This window comes from Silurus aristotelis (genome assembly GCF_946808225.1).
Source record: "Silurus aristotelis genome assembly, chromosome: 17".
NCBI classification, from domain to species: domain Eukaryota; kingdom Metazoa; phylum Chordata; class Actinopteri; order Siluriformes; family Siluridae; genus Silurus; species Silurus aristotelis.
Window position 1 is genome coordinate 8,087,072 of NC_139590.1, and position 22,754 is coordinate 8,109,825.

Here is a 22,754-nt window from a genome sequence, read left to right on the forward strand (position 1 = left end):
ATTGAGCTCATACTTTTTTCAAGGGCTTTGCCACTTTCTGCCCGATTATCCATGTTGCATATGTTTTTTTCAAAATCATGCACCAGCCTCTTCCTTTCAGCCTCAAACTTTTCTCTATTTCCTCCTTTTCCTTCACCAGAATCTCAGTCACTTTTGTTTCTCTGGCCTCCCTGTCTTTGCTTTGAAGCTTGAGAGTCTCTAGCGGTTTCTCCTACTGCTCTCTCTCTCTCCTGGAAACATTGTGTAAAAATGGACATCATCTTATGAGGTTTTGAAAACCCCTCACTTGCCTTGGGCTTCTGCATCCCCTTTGTCTTCTGTTTGTAATGATCGGAAACTTCATTACCCATAAAACTGATGGTCACAGGAAGTGACACACTGTAATAATAAAAGGAGACATGGGAAATTGCAGGACACAAACTGCCGTCGATCAGTTGTTATTAATCTTATAATATTTCACGATAGAGTGAACAATAAAACATTACAACGTTCTTCCATGATTTGTGTGAGGCTCTCCATCACTGCTCTCATCTTCTCCAGCATGTTGTCCCTCACCAGAATTTTCTGCAACATTTCATTCTTTTCCTTCACCAAAATCTGTATTTCTTCTACTTTATTATCTTCTCTCTCCTTGTCCTTGCTCATCTGTAGTTTCTCTCCCCACACCTTTTTCGAAACCAAATGTTTTTTTTTCCATTATTTTTTGTTTGATAATGTATTAATTTCCTTCAAATAAAAAGTTATTACAAACAGGAAAATAAATAAAAAAAAATGGTTAAACTTTTTCATTTCACAATATACAGTATATTGTATTTAGCATTTCTCTTATTTTTCATTTAAAAAAACAAAAATTACAATAATAACATTAAAATAAAAACAATTTAAGTATACAGTATCTTAAACCGTAATGTTCATGCGCACGTTTACTGTGCAGTGCGCACGAGAGTAAAACGAACAATCAATGGCGTTTTTAATCGCTGTATAATTATAACTAACATCAAAATTACTTGTTAACTATTGTATTTTATACTTTTATACTTAAAATACTGATTCTGCATTATGGTGATGAGTTATATTTTCATTATATATGTAATAACTACATTAATAATTAAATCCTATGCATAGTAGTAATATGTATGTTACTGTGGTGACAAACCACACAGGCACCAACCACACACACCCACCCTACTGTAGAAAAAATATTCTTTAGTGAAACTGGTCTGTGGTGCAAAAAACATTTGGGGCCATACTTTTAAAATAATACTTCAATTCTGGGCTGATTTAAGTGCTTTCATTTGCATTCATGTAGAGGTTAATTGGTTATTAAAACTTGTGCTTATATTATAATAATGTTGTCATCATATTAAACAGTTTTGATGCCTAAATAAGGTTATCTCATAAACTCATGTTTAATTCACAAAAGAACACTGAAAACATATTAGTGTTATAAAATGAGAAGGTAATTTTATATTTAATGGCTACAATATGTTTAAAAAAAAAGTTGGGACGGGGCAAAGAAAGACTGGAAAAGTACTAGCACAAAGAAACAGCTGGAGGAATTTTTAACTAAATTGGGTAATTGGCAAATTAGTCTTTTGTTAAAAGAAGAGGAGATGCTACACAATGGTAAGCATGGCCTTATGTAAGGAAACATTTTACATCTTGCCCACCCAATCAAATAGTAAAAAAAAAAAAAAATGCTGGTATTTACTGTTATTTTTCACATTGGCTAAATCAAACTTTGATCTCTTTTCACTAACACACATGACTTTATGCAACTCAAGTTTTCATGTTTTCATGATCATATTGGCAATGTGAATAAAGAAAGCTCTCACCATCCTAAAAGCTTCAGCTTTTACAGTTCAGTGGTTGTAAAACTTATACTATAATTATACTTATAGACACATAGTATATATGAGTAATTATAACTGGTTATAATTAGTTATAAATATTTTGATTAAATCTTAGAATTAATGGTAATAGAATCAATGTTACAATTATTTGATCTGTTTGTCCACTGAGCAGACAGTATAATCTTTTATTAATTCTAAGAAAGGTTATCTCCCCAACCAAGGAAGAAGAAACAACTCCCTACTTTACCGTACTAGCTGTAACTTAGCATGTAGCAGAATCAGTACTCAGTGACTTCGAATTGTGAGCAGCACTCACTTGTGAACATAAGGCCTTTAATGAATGGGACTATACGTAACACAAGACTAAATTAAACACAAACATACATATAAAGAAAGAAATAAGGGAAACGGAGAGAGAGAGAGAGAGAGAGAGAGAGAGAGAGAGAGAGAGAGAGAGAGAGAGAGAGAGAGAGAGAGAGAGAGAGAGAGAGAGAGAGAGAGAGAGAAAATAGAAGAACGAGAGATAAAGGAATGGCAAGTTTAACCTGATCTGACCACAACCTAATTAGAATCATCAAGAAATCAAAACTCCCCTTAATAAAGGGTCTCGACCTTAAACCTGCATCTAAATAGTTGGTAAGCGATGACTTGCATTGGCTTTGTTGCTGAACAAGAGTCCTGATGTGGTAGACAAAGGAGATTCTTGATTGGTCCATTAGGAGGAAGATAGAGGTTTCGGCAGGTTCTCCTTGAGGTCAGAGTGCCCAGTGCGTAACAAAGATCTTGAAGGTAAACTGCCGGAAGATCTGTCCCAAAGGGTTTGAGTCCCGTCTCAAAGGAGGGTTTAAGCAACGATTGGTGGGTGTTCAGGACCTTTTATAAGTCCCCAAAAAAGTTCTCCAATAACACCCAGACATAGTGGTGCCTGTTTAATGCTTTTGTGTTGTGGGGCAAGATACTTGAACATGAAATCCCCTAATATAACTGTAGAGGTTGAGAGGCCCAGTCTGTAGAAATGAAATAATACTCTTTTGCTTTTTTCCTCACATCTTTGAAGCAGGCAAATGCAATGATTAATGTATGCATTGCCAGAATATATAACATACCTGAAATGATAACCAAAGCACTCAGTTTAACAGCCCTATAAAAGAAAATTAATACAGTAAAATCTAAAATAAAAAGACAAATTACAAACATCTCTAGTGCATTCTTTAGATTTGGGCAGCCATAGCTAAGCTACAGCTTCCAGTTGCAAAACAGTTGAAGAGTTTCTGACTGCATCAATATTAATTTAGTAAAAATTTTTCTATATTCCCCAACATCAGCTCTCACAACTCGGCAGAATGTGGTAGGTAATCCCTTTTTTAGCATTTAGATTTTTAAGATTTCGTCCATGGATGTACGCACATCCATGTTGCCTAGTAATGGACGTAATTAATGTAACGTAATTTAGAGAACCATACGTCTTTTGTAAGATCGTGTTATACTTTATCTTCTTTTTTTTACCATTTTTAGTCACATGAAAGGTGCATATTCGAGTGTGACTAGTGTTTTAGTTTTGGTCTCTTGTAAATCTGGAGTTCCCTAGTAGGAGAGGCCGGCTCGCAAATAGAAATCCATATTTGTTCCACCCATAGGAGGAGTTTATTTATTGAGAATGTGGAGAATTATTTAAATGTTATCTTGGATGCATGTCTGGTTAAAAATAGACCTTCTTAAAGAAGACACTAATGGCAATGTTTAAGATGATGTTCAAGATCTCAAGAAAAAGTTTTGGCTAATGAGATTGTAACCGACCTAGTGTTGTTATTGGTCCGTTTGAATTGGAGGGGAGGAGCCTCAATTATAAAGAGCCTACCTGTTTGGCCAAAGGGGAAAAAAACTGGATTTTGTTGGACTAGTAGCCAACATGGTGTGCTATTTGTTTGTGTAAGTGTATTATTTTGTTTTGTTTTTAATTTTGTTTTTTTTTTATTTAGATCCATGTTGGATGATTCCTGTTCCACTGTTTGATGCATTGCCTACTTTGCACTTATCAAGACAGCCACACCACACTATCGCTGAACAGTACACCTTAACAATGATAAAAGTGTAATGAATGGACATTCTGTGCCACTCAGGTGAGGATGGGTTGCTTTTCATTCTGTTTCCTCTCAAGGTTTCTTCCTCATACCATCTCAGGGAGTTTTTACTTGCCACAGTCATCACTGGTTTGCTCATAAGAGATAAACTTACAACTATAAGTAACAAACTTATCAGTACTAAACTTTTACAATTTTTATATACTGTAGTACAACTTTATAACTGTTTTGTCTTTGTAAAGCTGCTTTGAGGCAATTCAAATGAATTGAATTAAACAATTACAGTGTTAAACATTATAAAAAAAAAAAGATTGTTCCAAGTTTTAATACAGTTTATCCCCTAATTTATTTATGGTGTATAAAACTACTCTTAATTTCTGTTTCTGCTTTAGTGTACTAAAAATACAATTCTAGTCTATTGGGGCTGGTTAATCTCCAAGCAGCAGGGGATCTCATCTTCCTTCCCAGCTTCCTTCCTTACTTTGTCGCTTGAATTATTTGACATATTCAAACATGAGTTCTTACTAGTATTTTTAATTGAAGAATTATCTTATCTAGGTATTCTATGTATATTTTCACCTGATTCTCAACTGGTTTTGCTCTGCATGTCTCCATCTAGTCTGTCTAAAGTATTTACATATTGTACCTCATCCTAGTCACTGCCTAAAAAATGCTTGCAAAATAGCATGGTTAGGTTATTTTTTTTTTTCTGACACTTTTTTAACTACAGGAAACAGACTGATGCATACCGGAAAATGAGACTAGCACAATTTTCTGCTTGAAACTGCTTAGAAATTTATCTGTCAACAAGACAAAGCTGTTTATCATGAATAAGCTTTAAGCAGATAGTACATAAACACAAACAGTACATATTACAGTGAGGAGGCTACCGTCATCCAAACACCATCCCCCTATAGTGAGCAGAACGCATTTGTAATGGAGGGAATAAGCAACGGTCCTTTTGTCATTATATGTTTCACAGCCAGTCTTTTTCCACTTCAGGGAAGTACCTTTAACCTGGATCTGATTAATTATCATGAATTTTCTGGGCCTAAAGGAAGTTACTTTGGTTTTTCTGTGGACTTTTTGAAGGCAAAGAACCAAAAGTAAGTAGAAATGTTCACCATAGCCTATTTCTGTAACTGCATTGTGAAACTGTCACATATTAACAGGTCTCAATGCAATGCAAATTAATTCAATCCTAAGTTTGAAATTTTCTATGAATGTACTTTTGTTGCTTTTGTAACATGCAAGTTTATTTGACCAGTGATTCCTTTAAAAATATTGTGCACGAAATGTATCTATCATTCAATTCTCAATACAATTGTTGGAGTACTATAGAAAACCTGGATAAATAGCAGTGCATATAAATACAATGCTATGAATGGTATTTACTACTATTAATTATCCCCAACAACAAGGAAATGTACAGGTCACTACTCTTCTTCTGGATAATGCAAACAAAAATGCAATGTGATTTCCCTAGAGTAAGTATTGTAGTAGGAGCACCAAGAGATGATGTAGGACCTTCCACTGGTGGGTCTGTCTTCCACTGTCCCTGGAATTCACTCAAACAAGTGTGTGAAAAACTGAACTTCGACCAATCAGGTTCGGCATCGACAATTTATTACATTATTATAATGCAACAATATAGGATTAATATTTAATAGGAATTTTTTTAAACTTTTCAATAGGATCTTATAAGTGTTGCTGTGTGAATGAATAAAGAAATTATTGTAGTGTCTTGTTAGGTAATATGAGGCTCAAGTGCTACTTTGACAAATTATATTAAATATTCTAGTCACGTGGAAATATTTCATGTTTATTATTTTCTGATGGTAACTGCTACGACATCCACTGTAAAAAATAAAATTGAATACTGCATTTCTAATTTTATTATAATCAACCAAATCTTAGATCATTAAAAACCCTTTGTGGACATAATACTCATTTACAACTTGTACTGTTTTTATTCTGTTAATTTCTTTATATAAAAAAAACAATATATTTATAATTGCTTGCCAATATGTGTTATTTGGAGTGTAATGCCAAATGATGCCATATGTTGTCATTGTATGCATTAATAACATGCTTACACACAATTGATGACTCCTGTTTGTACATATAGTGTGTACAGAATTTACATTGCAAATTATTGATCACATAAAACCCCTGGTCTGAGTTATTTTATAAGAATTGTCTTCATTGCACAATGTCTGTTTTCATTTAACCTTATGGCATTTTGTTATAGATGATGTAAACATCACATTTAGTAAAACTCTTCTTACAACCCATAAATCTAACCAGTGGTTGGGAGCCACGGTTCGAACCTACAACAGCTTTATCTTGGTGAGCAGAAAAGTTTTGAACAATTAAAATTTAGCTGTTTATTGTAATTCTCCCTCATAATGACATTTTCACAAATTACAGTGCTTTTCATTTTTGTTTCATTGTAATGTAGGATTTTAAGAATGGCATATACTGAACATTAAAAAAAAATATATATATATATATATTTTTTTTAAACAGGCCTGTGCTCCATTATTCCACTGGAATGTGTTTCGGGACAATGATGAGGCCATGAACACACCAGTGGGAAACTGCCAGTTACTAAACATGCAAACTGGAATGGTAGCAAACTATGCCCCATGTAGGGGATATGAAGTGGAAAATGTTTACATGAAAGGAAAAGGCTGTAAGGATATACAGTGTCAGGACAATATAACTGGGTTACCACTTTGTGCCATTCGTTTTCATAGGACCAATTACTAATAACCAATCATGAACAATAAATATTTTTTTTTTCCATATTTACAAAATCCTTTTCTTCTTTTATAGATAAAGACAGGCGCTACTGTGAGGCAGGATTTAGCGCCGACATCACCGAGGTATAAATTTAACAACACATTGATTAATGACACTTTCCTGACTATTTAGATCTTTGATATTGGTAGGTCTTCAGTAGCTTTTTTTTTTATCTAGTCCAATCAGCTGGAGTTTGATAGACTTGTTAGGGTAAATGACAGTACCATATGTGTAAAATCTATGATTTGTTCAAGCTTTTCTTATTTGTTTCTGCTTTAGGATGGTAGAGTAGTTCTTGGTGCTCCTGGCGGATTTTACTTCCAAGGTAAAAAATGTTTTATATCTGCTACAAAGGCAGACAAGGGATACATTTGTGCAAAGAAGCATCTGTAAGCCTATTTTCAACATAAATTCACACTATATTTGACTTTACAAAGTAGCTTATTTTTAGCATATTTCATCTTATATCATCTACAACACCAGACCGAATTAAATGGTTGTGGGTTTTTTTTTCTTTTGTACCTGTAAAATACCAGAGAGGCCTGTAAAATACCAAAGCCCTTTCTTGTGTTTAGACTGTGAATGTTGGGTTTAATTTCATCAATTTGTTTTACAACCCTGATTCCAAAATAAAAATGGGACACTGTGTAAAATGTAATAAAAACAGAATGCAATCATTTTAAAATCTCACAAATCCATATTCTATTTACAATTTAAAAAAACATTAAACTGAGAATATGTACCATTTTAAGGAAAAAAATTATCTTTTTCTAAATTTTATGGACACAACAGGTCTCAAAAATGTTGGGATGGATAGATTTATTAACTTAAGCATTATATAGTATATATATTTTGCAATGTTTCTTTTTGTCAATGTCACACTATATAACAGTTAGTTTGGTAAACTGATCTGCTTATGAATCTCTGAACTAAGACAAGATCTGGAATAAAATGTAAAAGACTCATTAATGGACATTTTTGCTCACAGTGTGCTAAAAGAGTCGGATTGTGTTCCAGGTCAGATCATTACTGCACCTGTGGAGTACATCATGTCAAGTGGCAGGATTTTCAGTCCAGTACACAAAATAATAGCAGAAAAATCAACAAATGAAATGTTGTACCATTATGACATTTATCTGGGTAAGGTACCAAACAAAAATGTTGTGTCTATGTAATAAAATGACAACATTGTTATATTCCATTAATTACGTATTTGTGCACTTTGATACATTTACTGAACTTAAGTTTCACTACATTTTGGTTTATGATTGTTTAGATTATTGTTTTTCTATTTCTTTTCCCAGGCTTCTCTGTGGCAATAGGTCATTTCAATGCTGACAAAATCCCAGGTAAGAACTAGTAAGAATTTTTTTTATTATTACTTTTGGAGACGTTTACCATTTACAAATATGACTATTTGTCAAAGTTTAAAAGAAAAAACACATATGACATACAATAATCTGTTTCATAAATATGCTTTTACTTCTAGACTATGTAGCCAGTATGCCACTTGATCTAGACTCTGCTGGTTCTGTAAGTATTTTTCCATTAGTTCATATTTCTAACAAAATTATAACAAAAATACCTAATTATCTGCACTAAAAAAATAGTCGAGTAACTGCATACCCTTTTTTGAAGGTCAGAATCTTCAGTGGAGATTATGTCTACCCCATGATGTCTCTAAAGGGCTTTCAAGTGAGTAAACTGTGTGCTAGATTTTTTTAATGTTTAATTTCTTTAAAAAAAATTTATTGTTGTCAAATGTCAGGCTAAACATTGAAGTTCATTTTTAAACCAGATCTTTTTAGATCCACTTAGTGAAGTTGTATGTGCCTGTCCTCCACAGGTAGCGTCCTATTTTGGCCACTGTGTTGCTGTGACTGACATAAACAATGATGGGTAAATGATATTTATGTCAGCAGGAATTTCTAATATATTTAACATGCATTGATCATAAACAATAATTAAATTCAATTAAAACTAAATTGTCTAATACATAATTTGTATATATTATTGATGTGTAATTTATACGTGTTATACACTATTTATTTATTATTTGGTCCATTATTTGTTCATATTAATTAAGTTAATTAATATAAAATTAATATAACACAATTATATCTTTATATTGATTGATTTTAAGATCTTTTGGCATTGCATCGTAATATTCACTCAGTATTTGTGCAAACTCAGGAGGGATGACATCCTGGTAGGCGCACCTCTGTTTATGGAGCATTTGTCCTCACATAAGTTGCGTGAGGTGGGCCAGGTGTACGTTTACCTGCAGAAGGAAGGTTATCGCTTTTCTCCAAAGCCGGAGCAAACTTTATCAGGCACTCATACTTATGGACGGTTCGGCATCACCGTTGCTTCTTTGGGAGACATCAACTATGATGGCTTTAATGGTAAGTAGTTACTGCAAGCTGTAGAACAGTATACAAATGCGCATAATACACAGCAGTAGCTTATAACCATAGATTTTGAGGGCAAGATGACATTACATAATATCAAGAGGCTACTACATTTGACAGTTATACTGTAGGTTAATGAAGTTGAGTGTGGACAGCATGTAGACATCCACCTAAAGTGTCTGTTCAAGTGCACTTGATGTGGCAGGGGTGTTAATCATTTTATAGCAAAACTTCTAACCTAACCACATCTCAAAAACTACATAAGAATAAAACCTAAATAAAGTCGAAATCTTGTACTTGGAAAAATATTATGATGAATTTTTTATTCACATGGGAAACAAGGTTCCCCTTGACCCAAATGGCCTCTGTTAGCACTTGCTGCAGTTATCATTAATTTAATTGAGCAGTCAGTAAATCAATGTGTATATTTATAAAAATAACAAAAAGTGTGGGTCATTTAGTATTAGTATTTCAAAAAAATATCTGACAAATTCTTTACATATTTCATCATCAGTAATTTACTAATTACTGTTGCATGTTACACTTATTACAATGCTCACATGAATAATGTAAGAGTAAACACTTGATATTTAGGCTTAAAACCTAGCTTTGCACAAATATTTTACATCTTTGAATGCCCTTCCATATTCATTTAGTGTTTCAGCATCTGATTTTTCCTTTTCAGACACATTGTCATGTCTATTAAACAAGTACCACTTTTCACAATTTTCACACTTATAAATAACTAGGGCCCAAGTGTAAATGTACCATGTGCAAAACAGGGATTCAGATGTTCACCTGTCTGTGCCAGTGAGAGTAATTTGGAAAGTGCATGCTTTCCTTGTCAACTGTAATTCATTAATAATTACACTGAATACCATAAATCTGCTTACCACATATAAAATAAATAGCCGTAAATCGACTACCTGTAAGTATGGACACAATGTATTAAGGGGTTCATATTTTTTTGTGGTGAAATAACTACAGGAGCAGCCTCAAAAACTTTAAATAACTGAACTCATCTGATTGCAGATGTGGCAGTAGGGGCACCAGGCGCTGGCGAAGGGGGTTTGGTGTTCATCTATATGGGAAAGAGTGATGGTTTGAACCCGCAGTATGTGCAAGTCATTAAGAGCCCATTCCAGTCTCTCACTTCAGGATTTGGTTTTAGCATAAGAGGAGGCACAGACATCGACAACAACGAATATCCAGGTTTTTATTTTGAAAGTTTAATTTTTCACCTTAACTTATGTCGATTTTTTTATTTTATATTTTTTAATGAAATGGTAACTCGACTATCCATTTTCTCCTATTGGCTTGGCTTCAGATGTCATTGTTAAGGATGATTTTTAGTCAGTTTTTCTCCTATTAGAAAACATTTGTCTTAATCTAGTTCAGTGTACCCTCTTATAGTTTGCATTGCTATTCAACCTTTAAGTTTGAACATCACCATGAGAAGTCGCTCTACTTTACTCAAGTTAAATTTTTCACTTAAGGTCAAATACTTCAGAAGTCAGACATGTCCAAAATCACAACTGAACACAGCTTCTATGAAAAGTTTTCATGCAGCGTGTTGCATCTGTCTCATGGGAGAGCCTGATGGTAGTTTGAGCAACCAGTGGAAAGAATGCGAGCATTAGAAAAGACTATGACCCTCAGCTGTGGCCCTTGGGTCTGCTTTGGACATGACAATGCTTTCTGACTGATGCAGTGTTTGTCTCCAGAGTGCTATCCCTAAGCCTAAGCAAAGAGCCCATTAGGCACAATTGTTTACTTATCAAAACAAAGTAGACTGGAGTTGTTTTGGTAGATTGAACTGTTTCGTCTGGATTTTCACGTTAGCTTTTTTTTGCCCTGCAGATGTTATTGTTGGTGCATGGGGAGCTGATAAAGTGACTGTATACAGGTAGGGTAAGAAAAACTGATTTGCATGTGTGCAGACTCGCTTTGAAAAATTGTGTGTGTGTGTGTGTGTGTGTGTGTGTGTGTGTGTGTGTGTGTGTGTGTGTGTGTGTGTGCGCTGACATGGAAATTCTCCCTTGGTGTTCACAGTGTTTCTGGGATAAACTCTGTGTCACCTGCAACCCTGACCAAAATGAACTGTTTTTTGAGATAATTAATAAATAGTAATGTCACAGAAAGGTACTCACAAAAAAAAACAAAAAAAAAAAACAAGACAAATACTTGTGCATGTGTATTTATGTATGTGGATGTGTGTGTCTTTTCCAGGTCAAAAGCTGTAATAAACACCAAAGCTCAGCTTTCTTTCCAACCTGATTTCCTACATCCTGATGAAAAATTCTGTCAGCTGGATGGCAATCCCATTTCCTGGTACGGATTGAAGACATACTGTAATGGGCATTAGCCTAAAGTGTATTCATCTGGTTGTATTGATGTTGATTGAGTCATATAAATAGATAATTCTTTGTTAACCATTTTTTTAGTGAATGTTCAAAACTATCCAACCAAACAGGAGCCAAAAACTGATAGTCCTTTGCCTTTGTCCTTTTAAATGAAGTGCAATTGATTTAAACATGTGGAATCAGGTGTGGCTCATCCTTGGCTGGAACAAAAACCTTTACCCATATAGACCCGTTGTGGATATGACTATATACTGCAACCCACTCCTGGCAGGTCTGCCTCTGAGGAGCATTCCATCTCTTCAACTGATCCAGAATGCAAATGCAAAGTGCAAACTATTTTTTGTACGCCTAAATTCTTCCACACCATTCTATTGCTTTGCTTTTCTCACTAACTTTCTGTAGCTGTCTGCATCAAATTTTAAACACAAATGCTTGCCTCCAAAGCCAAAAATGAACCAGCACTCTACCTCCATGCTTCTTCTGATTCACAACCACTGCTTGACAGGTTCCAGCATCTCTCAAGGTACAAGGAGAACATGCTGCTAAACTGTTCTTTGTTCTGGCACCAAGGTGGTGAAACTTTCACTTGATGTCTCCAAACAATGTCTAAACACTTCCCAGCAATGCTTAAATATGCACCTTTTCTATTTAAATGTTCTCCATGGATGAAACTATGTTCCTTCTCCCAAAATTAGACTTTTTTTAATCTGTGACCATGTGAATTAGTAACAGAATGTATATATTGATAGACAAATAAATATGAATGTTATATAAATGGAAATGTATATATGCATATAAAATTCTGTCTCTTTTTCTTCTTTCAGCTTTAATATCATGCTGTGCATTACTGTGTCTGGGCACAAAATACCAGAGGAGATTGGTATGGAATGTCCAGTAAATCTAGCTTTATGCAAATGTGAAATAAAACATTTAATGATTATAAAAGGAGTTTTGGTCACAGCCCCAATAAAGCACATTATATAACATTTAATAATCTCTAATTATTGAAAGAAGTAGTACTGAATATAGGGTTGTCAGCTTTCATGACTACCTGTCAACTGTCATAATAATGCCATATATATATATATATATATATATATATATATATATATATATATATATATATATATATATATATATATATATACATATATATATATATATATATATATATATATATATATATATATATATATATATATATATATATATATATATATATACATATATATATATATATATATATATATATATATACATATATATATATATATATATATATATATATACATATATATATATATATATATATATATATATATATATATATATATATATATATATATATATATATATATATATATATATATATATAAATATATATATAAAACACCTATGTTGCTTTACCTAGTTAAGCATCTTTTTTAGCTTAATTCTACATTAAACAATACAACACACTGGATAAAATAAATGAATTTCACTAATGTCAATGTTATTAAATTATTTTTTATTGAATGTCATTGTCCTTTACCTTTCACCAGTGTTGAACACAGAGATACAGCTGGATAAACTAAAGCTTAATATGGGGAGACGGACCCTCCTGTTGGAATCTCATCATCCATACAGCCACTTTCAGTTGACCATTAGCAGAGACAAAGGAAAATATTGTAAGAATCTCACTGCATACTTACTGGTAGGTTTCCTCCAACAAATCAAATTTATATTGTGTAAAAAAAAATTTACCAAGTCACAAACTCATTGTGTCAGCGTTTTCATTTTTTTGTCTGCATGCAGACCTAATAATGGTTACCCTAGCAATTTTTCTATTAGCTTTCCATAAATTAGGTGATAGATTACATGCTTTCACTCTATTAGTAGTTGCTGCATCAAGTCGTTGAAATCTTTCACACCAACATGTTTTATTATCTTAAAGCAAAAGCTTGAGACTACATAAGTTTTATTGAAATAAACTGGTAATTTTAAAAGATTTTTATAAAAAATACTTCAAACAAATAAATATCTTAAATATACAATGATTATTATTATTCATGATTGTTTAACATTTATAAGTCACCACTTACAGTAAATATAAGCAAATGTATTCCAATTGTATGTTTCCTCAAACCCAATCTGTTCTACTGAACAAATGATTAATCTAAATTGGATCATACTGTTTTAAACAAACTTATAAGTGTTCAAATATGCTGGCAATTAAAGCAAAACAGGGAATATTAAGAAAAAGAATACAATTCTTGTGAATATCAAAATAATAACTTGAAGTTGTTTTTGGTAATATAATAAAAAAAGTTTTATAAAAGATAAGCCATATAGAAGCATTTCACTAGTGCTCACTGGTGCTCCCATTCTTTTTCCAGTGTGTCATACGGAGTCAAAATACTGTGTAATAAAACTTGCCACGGGTGTGATTCTGTAGTTATATCTTTTTTTTTCCGACCTTGAAATCCCTCATATGCTTTGGGGCATTGTCTTGTTGGTTAATTTGGTTTCAATTTGTTACAGTCAGAATTGAATAGTGCCGAAGTGTGGAATGGTAGCCATGCTGGTTCAGTATTCCTTTCACCATCTAACCTACATTTATTTAATGAATTAGCATGTTCCCCATATATAAACAGAAACTTATATCTCATGTATTTTATCCTAAATCTAATGTTATTACGTAAGTGGTAGTTTAATGAAAATTACTACAGTTAGTCTTTTGCATATAAACTAATGGAAAAATCTCCATGTGTCACTTAAAAGTGATAAAAGACTAGGTCTTTCCGGACTGATGACAGGCACTGTATGTCACTTGTATGACAAATCGCATGCTAGAAGAAAGTATTATGCCTCCAGCTAAATTTCTGTTACGTCCATTATTTGCATATATTGGCATATTTCCTCTTAAAAGAGTCTTTAACTCACTCACTAGTATAAACAGTTTATATATTGTTTACCTCTGTATCATTTTTAATCAGGTAAACAGGCAATAAATGTTATTTGTTTTGTATGAGTAGATCATTTCTTTATATACTGTATTTAGACAACATTACATTTGGACAATTTTGCACCACACATTAAGCTCACATATTTCCTTTTTCAGTTACTCTCCCAACACAGGATGTGCGTGTTCAGTGATCATATCTCTGTGGAAACTGTTACTAAATGCAATGTAGTTGTTCATATGACTTGTTAAATTGAGCTGAAGCAAAGAGAGAATGAATTGGCCCAACCCAAATTACGGACATACTGTAATCTATGTTCTAAAGATACCGGAATGTAAACGTCATCCTGTGTGCACGGAGATTGTATGAACTCCCTTTCCTTCGTGGGTTTCCTCCAGGTTTTCTGTTTTTTTCCCTAAGTTCCCCTGAATTAGTTCCTGACACTATAGAAGAAGCATCTCAGAAAATCAATTCATAATATATTCTTAAATAATTTCTGTTTTAGTGTTTGTTAGAGTTTCTTAAAATGATCAATTCTCTTTATCTATCTCTTTTTTGTCCAACTTTAGTCAGAGATCAAGGACAAGTTGAGCCCAATCTTCATCTCAATTAACTATAGCTTGGCCAACACCCAAGAAGCAATGCTACATGGACAAACTGTAGTAGTTGGTCAGGTAGGAAATGTCTAATAGGCAAATAGCACAGAAATATTTGTATTACTTTAATTACAGTAAAAAAAATTGCTTCTCTAAATACATACTGTACATGCAGACACGGATTGTTCTTGACTGCGGTGATGATAATATCTGCATCCCTGAATTGAAGCTTGAGGCCAAGGCGTAAGTATTATTCTTCTTTATATGGGAAGATTATAAAAAACTTTTTTCAGCCATGATGCAACTTATTCTTGTTTTCGTTCTTTCTATTCCACACTGACAGACGCACAGATCCTCTCCTAATTGGGGATGATAACCCAGCTCTCCTGATCATCACTGCTGAGAATCATGGTGAAGGAGCATATGAGACAGAACTGTATGTCCAGCTTCCACCTGATACCCACTATCAGGGTGTGCTAAGTGATGAGGAGGTAAAATCTGTTTTGCTCACTCGAAACTCAGGCTTGAAGTGTGCTTATCTGTACATCAGTGATCAATAGAAGGAAACACACTAAAAAAAGATTTAACCTGGGCATCATTTGTTCTTATTTGCTGTTAAGTTTAATCTCTACTCTTCTTGGAAGAGTAGAGTTCAACTAGAGGAAGAGTGTTCTTCAAATGTGTTATTCAAGTTGATGTAGGCTGAGGAGGCCTGGGGTGCAGGTCAGAGCTCTATATCCTACTCAAGGTGATCCTCTCCAAATTTTGTAAGCCATATCTTTATGTTGCTGACTTTGCTCAGAGGAACATTGTCTTGCTGGAACAGGTTTGGGTCTCCTAGTTCAAGTAAAACCACAGAAATCCTGTGTGCTTCCAACTTTGTGGTTAAATGTGGCCAAAATGTGACACAATCCTGTGTTAACTGTAAATATGGTTGTGTTTATATGTTGGTTCATACCACAGGGTTTCAGTGATCTTCTTTGCAGTCCTAAGAAAGAGAATGGTTCCGTTATTGTGGTGTGTGAACTGGGCAACCCAATGAAAGCTAACCAGATGGTAAAAACAGAGTTCTGCATTTATGCTCATGATGTCAACACATTTTTTTTAAACACACACTCATCATTTACTGGAATATTCTGCTAGTTCTTTTGTATCTATATATATATATTGAAATCTTTTGTAGATCATGGCTGGGCTGTATTTCAGCATGGGTGGACTGGAGGAAGTTGAGACCCATGTGTCCTTCTTTTTTCAAATTAAAAGGCAAGAACCTTGTTTTATTTGCCATGTTGCATAGAAGGCCCTTCGCAGTAGTTTTTAGCTTTAATGCTGAGCTGCTAATAAAAATATAAAAGATTATAGCAGCCTTGCTTGAATTTTTGTTTTTTGTTTGCCTTCCTTAATTGGTAGTAAGAACAGTCAGAACCCAGACAGCAATGCAGTGGAAGTGAAGATCAATGTTCAGGCTGCGGCTTTGCTGGAGATGCGGGGGTGAGTGCGTTTAGTTTGAACCTGTTGCCTATTTATATATATAAATATATAAAATATATATATTTTTTTTCACAATACAAAAAAACAAACACTGTATAAAGTATAGAATTAAAATACATTATGTATTTTTAATTGTATTTATGTAATGTAAGTGTTAAAATCAATGGAATTGTTAAAAAATATCACACGTAAATGCATTGTCAATTCTTTCTTCTTAATTCCAGAGTGTCCTCTCCTACTGAGTGCATGCTGCCAATTGCCAAATGGAATCCAACCCCCCCCCCACAGACTTTGGATGATATCGGCCCCCTCGTAGAGCATGTTTATGAGGTGTCACATTACAGTATATTTTTATTTTGCACTAATCTTTACAGTCTTGCATGGCCATTAATTGTCACCTAGAACTTTAAAGTATCTAAGACCATTTATCATGTTTGGGTGTCAATCTTGATTTTCAGTTACTGTCTACAAGCTGTTTTACAGGTTTTTTAAACAAATCCCAGGTTTCCTCTGGGTTCTTCAGTCTCTTCTCACCTTGTAAACCCATTATAGCGGTTGAATTGACTAGGTGTGAATTTGTTATTGTCTGTTTTCATGGTGGCATGTAGTAGACTGACATTCCCCTCTGCATTGTATCCACACTTTACACCTATTTTTCGTGGGATTTGAGCCAAATCCATTACTACCCACAGCAGGATGAAGTGCTTACTCGAGATGAACAAATGAAATACCAGATGTTAACAAAATTGTTGTGCAATTCTATTGGCTGTTTGCAATAAACCTGTTGTGACAATGACTCTGCGGTGCAATACAAAGCAGCTTAGATATACTAGATATCTTGCTTTCTACTGTAAAAATGCAACACAGTGGGGGTTTTTGTGTGTGTGTGTGTGTGTGTGTGTGTGTGTGTGTGTGTGTGTGTGTGTGTGTGTGTGTGTGTGTGTGTGTGTGTGTGTGTGTGTGTGTATATACATATACATACATACATATATATTTCTACAAATGTTTTCTAATCCTAACCCTATGTTTCTCATGCTTTTTAAGGAAAAGTAGTCTTTCTTATGAATGTTCTTCTAACTCTTTTATCTTCCTGCCACTTGGAATGCACATTCTGCTTTTTAGATCAAATCAAAGACGTGTTGCTGTTGACAAATTCAAACTGTGAGTTGTAGCTCTTGAAAATAATTCTACACATGCTCCTTTGTGTTCCCAGTTAAGGAATAAAGGGCCAAGTGCAGTCAGTGCCAAGTTGCAGATACGTTTCCCAGTGCAGCAGAATGGCTCTTATGTGTTCTATGTGTTCGCCATCGTTTCAGATGAACTCCTGACATGCAGCACAAACTTTTCTCAAATTGATCTGCTCTCGGTAAGAGTACCACCTACTGGCCATAGTGTGCATTTCCATTAAATGCTGATCATATCAGGTTTACAATGTAGATTAGTGATAGGAAGTCCGATTCTTTTTTGCGAATCAGTTCTTTCGGACAGTATGTTTCAAAGAACCGGTTCAAAAAACCGGTTTACCAGTTCCTTTACGTCCTTACGTCATGACGTCATGCATATCCAACTATCATCTCGAAGGAATCACATTTTTGTGCAGCTTTCATTATTATGATCATACAAACATAAACAGATCCCAAACAGATCCTCTTACAGCGACCAGAAAGTAATTAAGTCATAAACATATTTCCACTTCCTGGTGTTTATTAAATTACTTTAAAATATACAATCCATTTCTTCCCGCTGAAATTACACGCATTACTGACGCATAACTTTCATTGTGTGTCTCTTACATCACTTGATCTCTTAATTGAAAAACAATCAATTTTTTTCTTATAATTACATTTTATGTCAGCAGTGTATGCAATTTTAACCACTGTCCAATTTTGTAATGCCGAAAAGGTTGTGCTTTTCAATTTTCTGCATATTTTTATACACTTATTGAGTTTTCCATTAGTGCGATTGCTTTATGCTGTGGTACCAAATTTTCTTCATAGAAATGAGAGCCATTTAAAGTAGAAACAGTTCATTTATGATTTTAATAGGAATCAAGTTTAAGGGAAAACACCTATAAATTAATTCCTTGTTTGACCCCAATGTAGACACAAAATACAATGCAATCCCATACAGATTCTCTCTATGCAAGGACCTGTGTAACAGGTAACAGTCTGCCTCCTAATACCTGCCTGCACTCTTCCTGTTTTTATCCATAGCTTGACACAGGAAAGACCATTGACACTACTTCGGCTCCTGTTCACCATTTTAACAAACGGGAGGTGGAGGAAGAGGAGGAGCAGAAGGAGCCTGTTCAGCATCACAGAGCAACTGTACAAGTGGTAAGGATGTGTCAACCTTCATCAGATGCAAGGGGGACTAAATGTCAGTTCGAGAGGATACATATTATTATGGCACAGTGTTTTAGAAATTTTAAGAGAAAGATGGCTTAGTTTAGGAAGTCATCAGTATGTGAACGACGTGGTGCCTTGAGCAAAGCATTTAACCCTTAACCTCTCAGCTTGAACTGTGAATCTAACAACTATGATTTCTTGAATGATTTTAATAGGTGTTCTTACAAAACCTCACCATCAGAGGGAGCTCTCAACTGAAACACTAATACTCCATTACAGGGTGCATACCAAACAATGTAGTTTAATGTGGATGCCTTGCATTTGCCTGAATAAATCAGTTCAAATTTTTAGTTTTTTATGGAACAAATCCCATCCTATTCAGCTGTAGTTTTAATGTGCAAAATGTAGAAATACAATGAAATTACACAAATCTCTAGAGATACAGTATGTATTAAAGTAATTGTAATATGCTTTAAAAAGTAAACTGTAAAAAATAAAATGTTACTCTATTTAGTAAATAATAAAATTTTTATGTGGAATTAGTATCCAGGTACTGGGTCAACTGTGATCAAGTTGCAACTTACAAAACCAAATCTTATGATTGTCAAAGCCCATAGGTGGACACACAACATTGTAGAATTAAAGTATCAAACCGTGCAAATTTCCATTCACCTGCTTCTGAAAAAAAGCCTAATGTAAGGTGGAAGCTCAAGTTGGGTAATGTCTCATTAGAGGAAAAACCTACTGTTAAACCCATGATAAGTCTTGGCCTACTTCTGGGCAAAACCCCATCTGTGAATAAAGCCTGCTTTTGGGCAAAGCTCAATGTGGAGCTTCCTGCTGGCTAAAGTCCTTTGTGGAGTCCAAACCCCTTTCTGGGATTTGCCCCATTTTGGATGCAAGCCACTTGTTGCTAAAACCTTGTGTTGGTCACCAGCTCAAATTGGAACAAAAGGCCCATATTGGAACATCGTTCTTGGTTGAGTAGAAGCCCCAGTTTGCCCAGAAGCCTACCAATGGGTACAGCCTTGTGTGGCCCTGGCAGGGTCCAAAACATGAGTCTGGTTGACTCACATCCAATGCTGTTCAAATATTATGGGCAAAAGACTCTGGCTGGGATAAAGCCCTGGTTGGGGCAGAAGCCCTTGGTATACCAAAAGCCTCCCTTTTGTTTCAACTAGACAAAATTATTTTAAGATATACAGTTATTTTAAGATATACATTTTAACAGAATATATATAGAATATTTGACAGAAAATCTAAATCTAAAACCTAATCTTTCATTAAGTGTAATTTGCAATTTATCATATGTAATTGTATACCATAATTAAAAGTGAAGGTGTAAAGTCCAGTAAATACATCACTGTATTTTTGTCTTGGTTCAGAATTGTGCCACAGATCCGTGTATGGAGTTCAGTTGTGAGGCTCCAGTTTTACAGAGAGACGCCAGAGCTGTAGTGAGAGTGGCGGCCCGCCTGTGGGTCAAATACTACTTACAAGTAAGAGAATGCCAAGCAATTTAACACCATTTTTAGTTTCAGATTAAATTCAAGGATGTTGGATTCCCAGTCAATGTTGATAAATAATTTATTTTAAAAAGCTGCCTTGACAATACTGCCAGCGATAATTCATTGTTATATTTCATGCAGTTATTATTATATATGTCTGGGCTACTGATTTCAGCTGATTCAATTATTTAAATAATTTTTAAAGAGAAATAATAGATAATTAATTAAATAGCATGGGAATATTCTCTTTCTCCTTTATTCCCTCTTAATTTTTAGAGTCGTTATGTGAACTATGTCCTCTTATCAACTGCTCACTATGAGGTAGTAGGCACACTGTCCAAGATCCAGCCAAAATTCTTGCTCAGTGGACAAGCAGAGGTAGGCGATCCAGAGTCATTATTTGTAATTTCAGTTACAACAAAAGGATTATCCAATCATAGGATAAAAATATAAAAATCTACCAAAAAAAATTTCCTGCACTCTTTGTTAGACAAACACCAGCGTGATTTGGAGGTCTCCTTATAGCCAGAAGGAAGTGCCACTTTGGTGGATTGTGGTGTCCATATTGGCTGGCTTCTTGCTCCTCGCTTTGTTAAGCATCATCTTCTGGAAGGTACTTACATGCTGTGAACACCAGAGGGCATCTTGTGATTACTATGATGCCTATTGAACATCATCCCACTTTGTGATTGAGAATGCCCTGTATATAGAACTTGTCTCCTGAAGTCTATCTGTTTTACAGATGGGATTTTTCAAGCGCAACCGTCCACCAGCTGATAATGACTGTGATGATACCACTCACGAGCTGAAAGAAGAGCAATCTGAGTATGTTGATGTTTCATTAAATGATAAGTCCTGAAAATGATCACAACAAATACAAATCATAAACCAAATGTTACATTTAATTATGAAATGTGTGTCTTGCAATTCAAATTAACACTTTCATTTTATTGGTTTAGTCAACTTTTTACCAAAGTGTTGAATTCTCAATTTTGAGTGGTCAGAATGTGTTTATTATTATTTTTTATACTAGCAGCTTGGACAGTAGATCTGACTGCCGCACCAAACAGACATTAGAGATGTGTGTAACAGAATATTATGTAATTGTAGACGTATTGAAGTCTGTGAGGAGGCCTTTTTTGTATCAGTTTTCCTGAATTCTGTAATGTCAGCTTTTTGTACAAAAATTACAGCCAAAACTAGTTAATAGGGGCAGATCAATGCAGTAAAACAGTAATAGACCACTTTAGTGTTACTGGACAGTTATCTAATTTAGGATGGGAAGCAGTGACTCTTCTGACAGAATGGTAAATGAATAAAACAATATTATATTTGAAAAAAAAATATATAACCACCTTATGCCACCTAAGATGCACACACCTTTCAAATGATTGGAAAAATATTTTTTGATTTAATTTACTGTAGCCCCTAAATAACATTAGTTCTATGTCTAAATAAATAAATGAATATGTCACATCAGACTAATTTGTTTTATTTTGTTGCCGAATTGTTTTAATTCAAGATTTAATAATTATATAATAACGAAATAATAATGATACAAACAATAATCAGTTATAATGGTAAATCATTCAATAATAATATAATAATACAGGTTGGTGTCTTCAGGGGGACAAATTATGTTTTATTTAAGAATATTGTTTCATGGACCCTGGTCATGGGGGAACATTGCTTCATTTCACTGTACTGTACTTCATATAGTTTGAATGACAATAAAAGAGTACTCGTGTGTGTGTACATTCTTCTTCTTCTTTCGGCTGCTCCTGTTAGGGGTTGCCACAGAGGATCGTCTGTCTCTATACTTTTCTGTTCTCTACATCTGCCTCTTACAAATTAGCCACCTGCATGTGTAAGGGAATAAGCGGAAGTGCGGTATTACACTGATCCACGTCGAGTGAGAGTTTTGTTTTGCTGACTGTAAAAAGTTTGAAATAAAACAAACATATACCTTCATTTTACAACACTAGTGGACCTTGTGTGAAGCACATGTCTTCCCTCACCACATCCGTAAACCTCCTCCTTGGCTTTCATCTTTTCCTCCTTCCTGGCAGCTCCATCCTCAGTATTCTTCTTCCTATATACCCCATGTCCCTCCTCTGCACATGACCAAAACATCTCACTCGCTCTTTTCTCACCAAAACGTCCTACATGCGCGACCCCTCTAATAAATTAGTTTCTAATCTTGTCCATCGTCGTCACTCCTAATGAAAATCTCAACATCTTCAGCTCTGCTACCTCCAGCCCCACCTCTTGTCTTTTACTCAATGCCACTGTCTCTAAACCATACAACATCGCAGGTCTCACCACAGTCCTATAAACTTTCCCTTTCACTCTTGCA

At 34.6% G+C, this 22,754-nt stretch overlaps 1 protein-coding gene across 2 annotated transcripts; it reads left to right on the forward strand.

The window, feature by feature from the left end:
* The first annotated feature begins 4,770 nt into the window (after window positions 1–4,770).
* Window positions 4,771–21,742, forward strand: itga2b (integrin, alpha 2b). Of its 2 annotated transcripts, XR_014537671.1 has the most exons (31): window positions 4,771–5,040; window positions 5,421–5,542; window positions 6,186–6,283; window positions 6,464–6,629; window positions 6,773–6,822; window positions 7,019–7,064; window positions 7,757–7,879; window positions 8,044–8,088; window positions 8,229–8,272; window positions 8,378–8,434; window positions 8,586–8,638; window positions 8,933–9,144; window positions 10,183–10,362; window positions 11,011–11,056; window positions 11,380–11,481; window positions 12,338–12,393; window positions 13,055–13,206; window positions 15,025–15,129; window positions 15,227–15,294; window positions 15,395–15,542; window positions 16,015–16,107; window positions 16,235–16,314; window positions 16,462–16,542; window positions 16,767–16,872; window positions 17,756–17,908; window positions 18,756–18,878; window positions 20,276–20,389; window positions 20,675–20,776; window positions 20,889–21,011; window positions 21,141–21,442; window positions 21,476–21,742. XR_014537671.1 is itself a non-coding variant. In XM_083567329.1 (30 exons), the coding sequence occupies exons 1-30, from the start codon at window positions 4,871–4,873 to the stop codon at window positions 21,255–21,257; spliced, it is 3,135 nt and encodes a 1,044-aa protein (XP_083423455.1). In that variant the 5' UTR covers window positions 4,771–4,870; the 3' UTR covers window positions 21,258–21,742. The 2 variants fall into 2 exon arrangements, 1 of the variants encoding a protein (XP_083423455.1); XM_083567329.1 differs by having other exon boundaries at window positions 21,141–21,742.
* The last annotated feature ends 1,012 nt before the right edge of the window (window positions 21,743–22,754 follow it).

Bases quoted from the DNA above. Each gene is read 5' to 3' on its own strand.
- itga2b (XM_083567329.1), top strand. From the start codon at position 4,871: ATGGAGGGAATAAGCAACGGTCCTTTTGTCATTATATGTTTCACAGCC. The intron at 7,065-7,756 runs GTAAAAAATGTT...ATTGTGTTCCAG, and splicing joins TGGCGGATTTTACTTCCAAG to GTCAGATCATTACTGCACCT. The intron at 15,130-15,226 runs GTAGGAAATGTC...CTGTACATGCAG, and splicing joins AAACTGTAGTAGTTGGTCAG to ACACGGATTGTTCTTGACTG.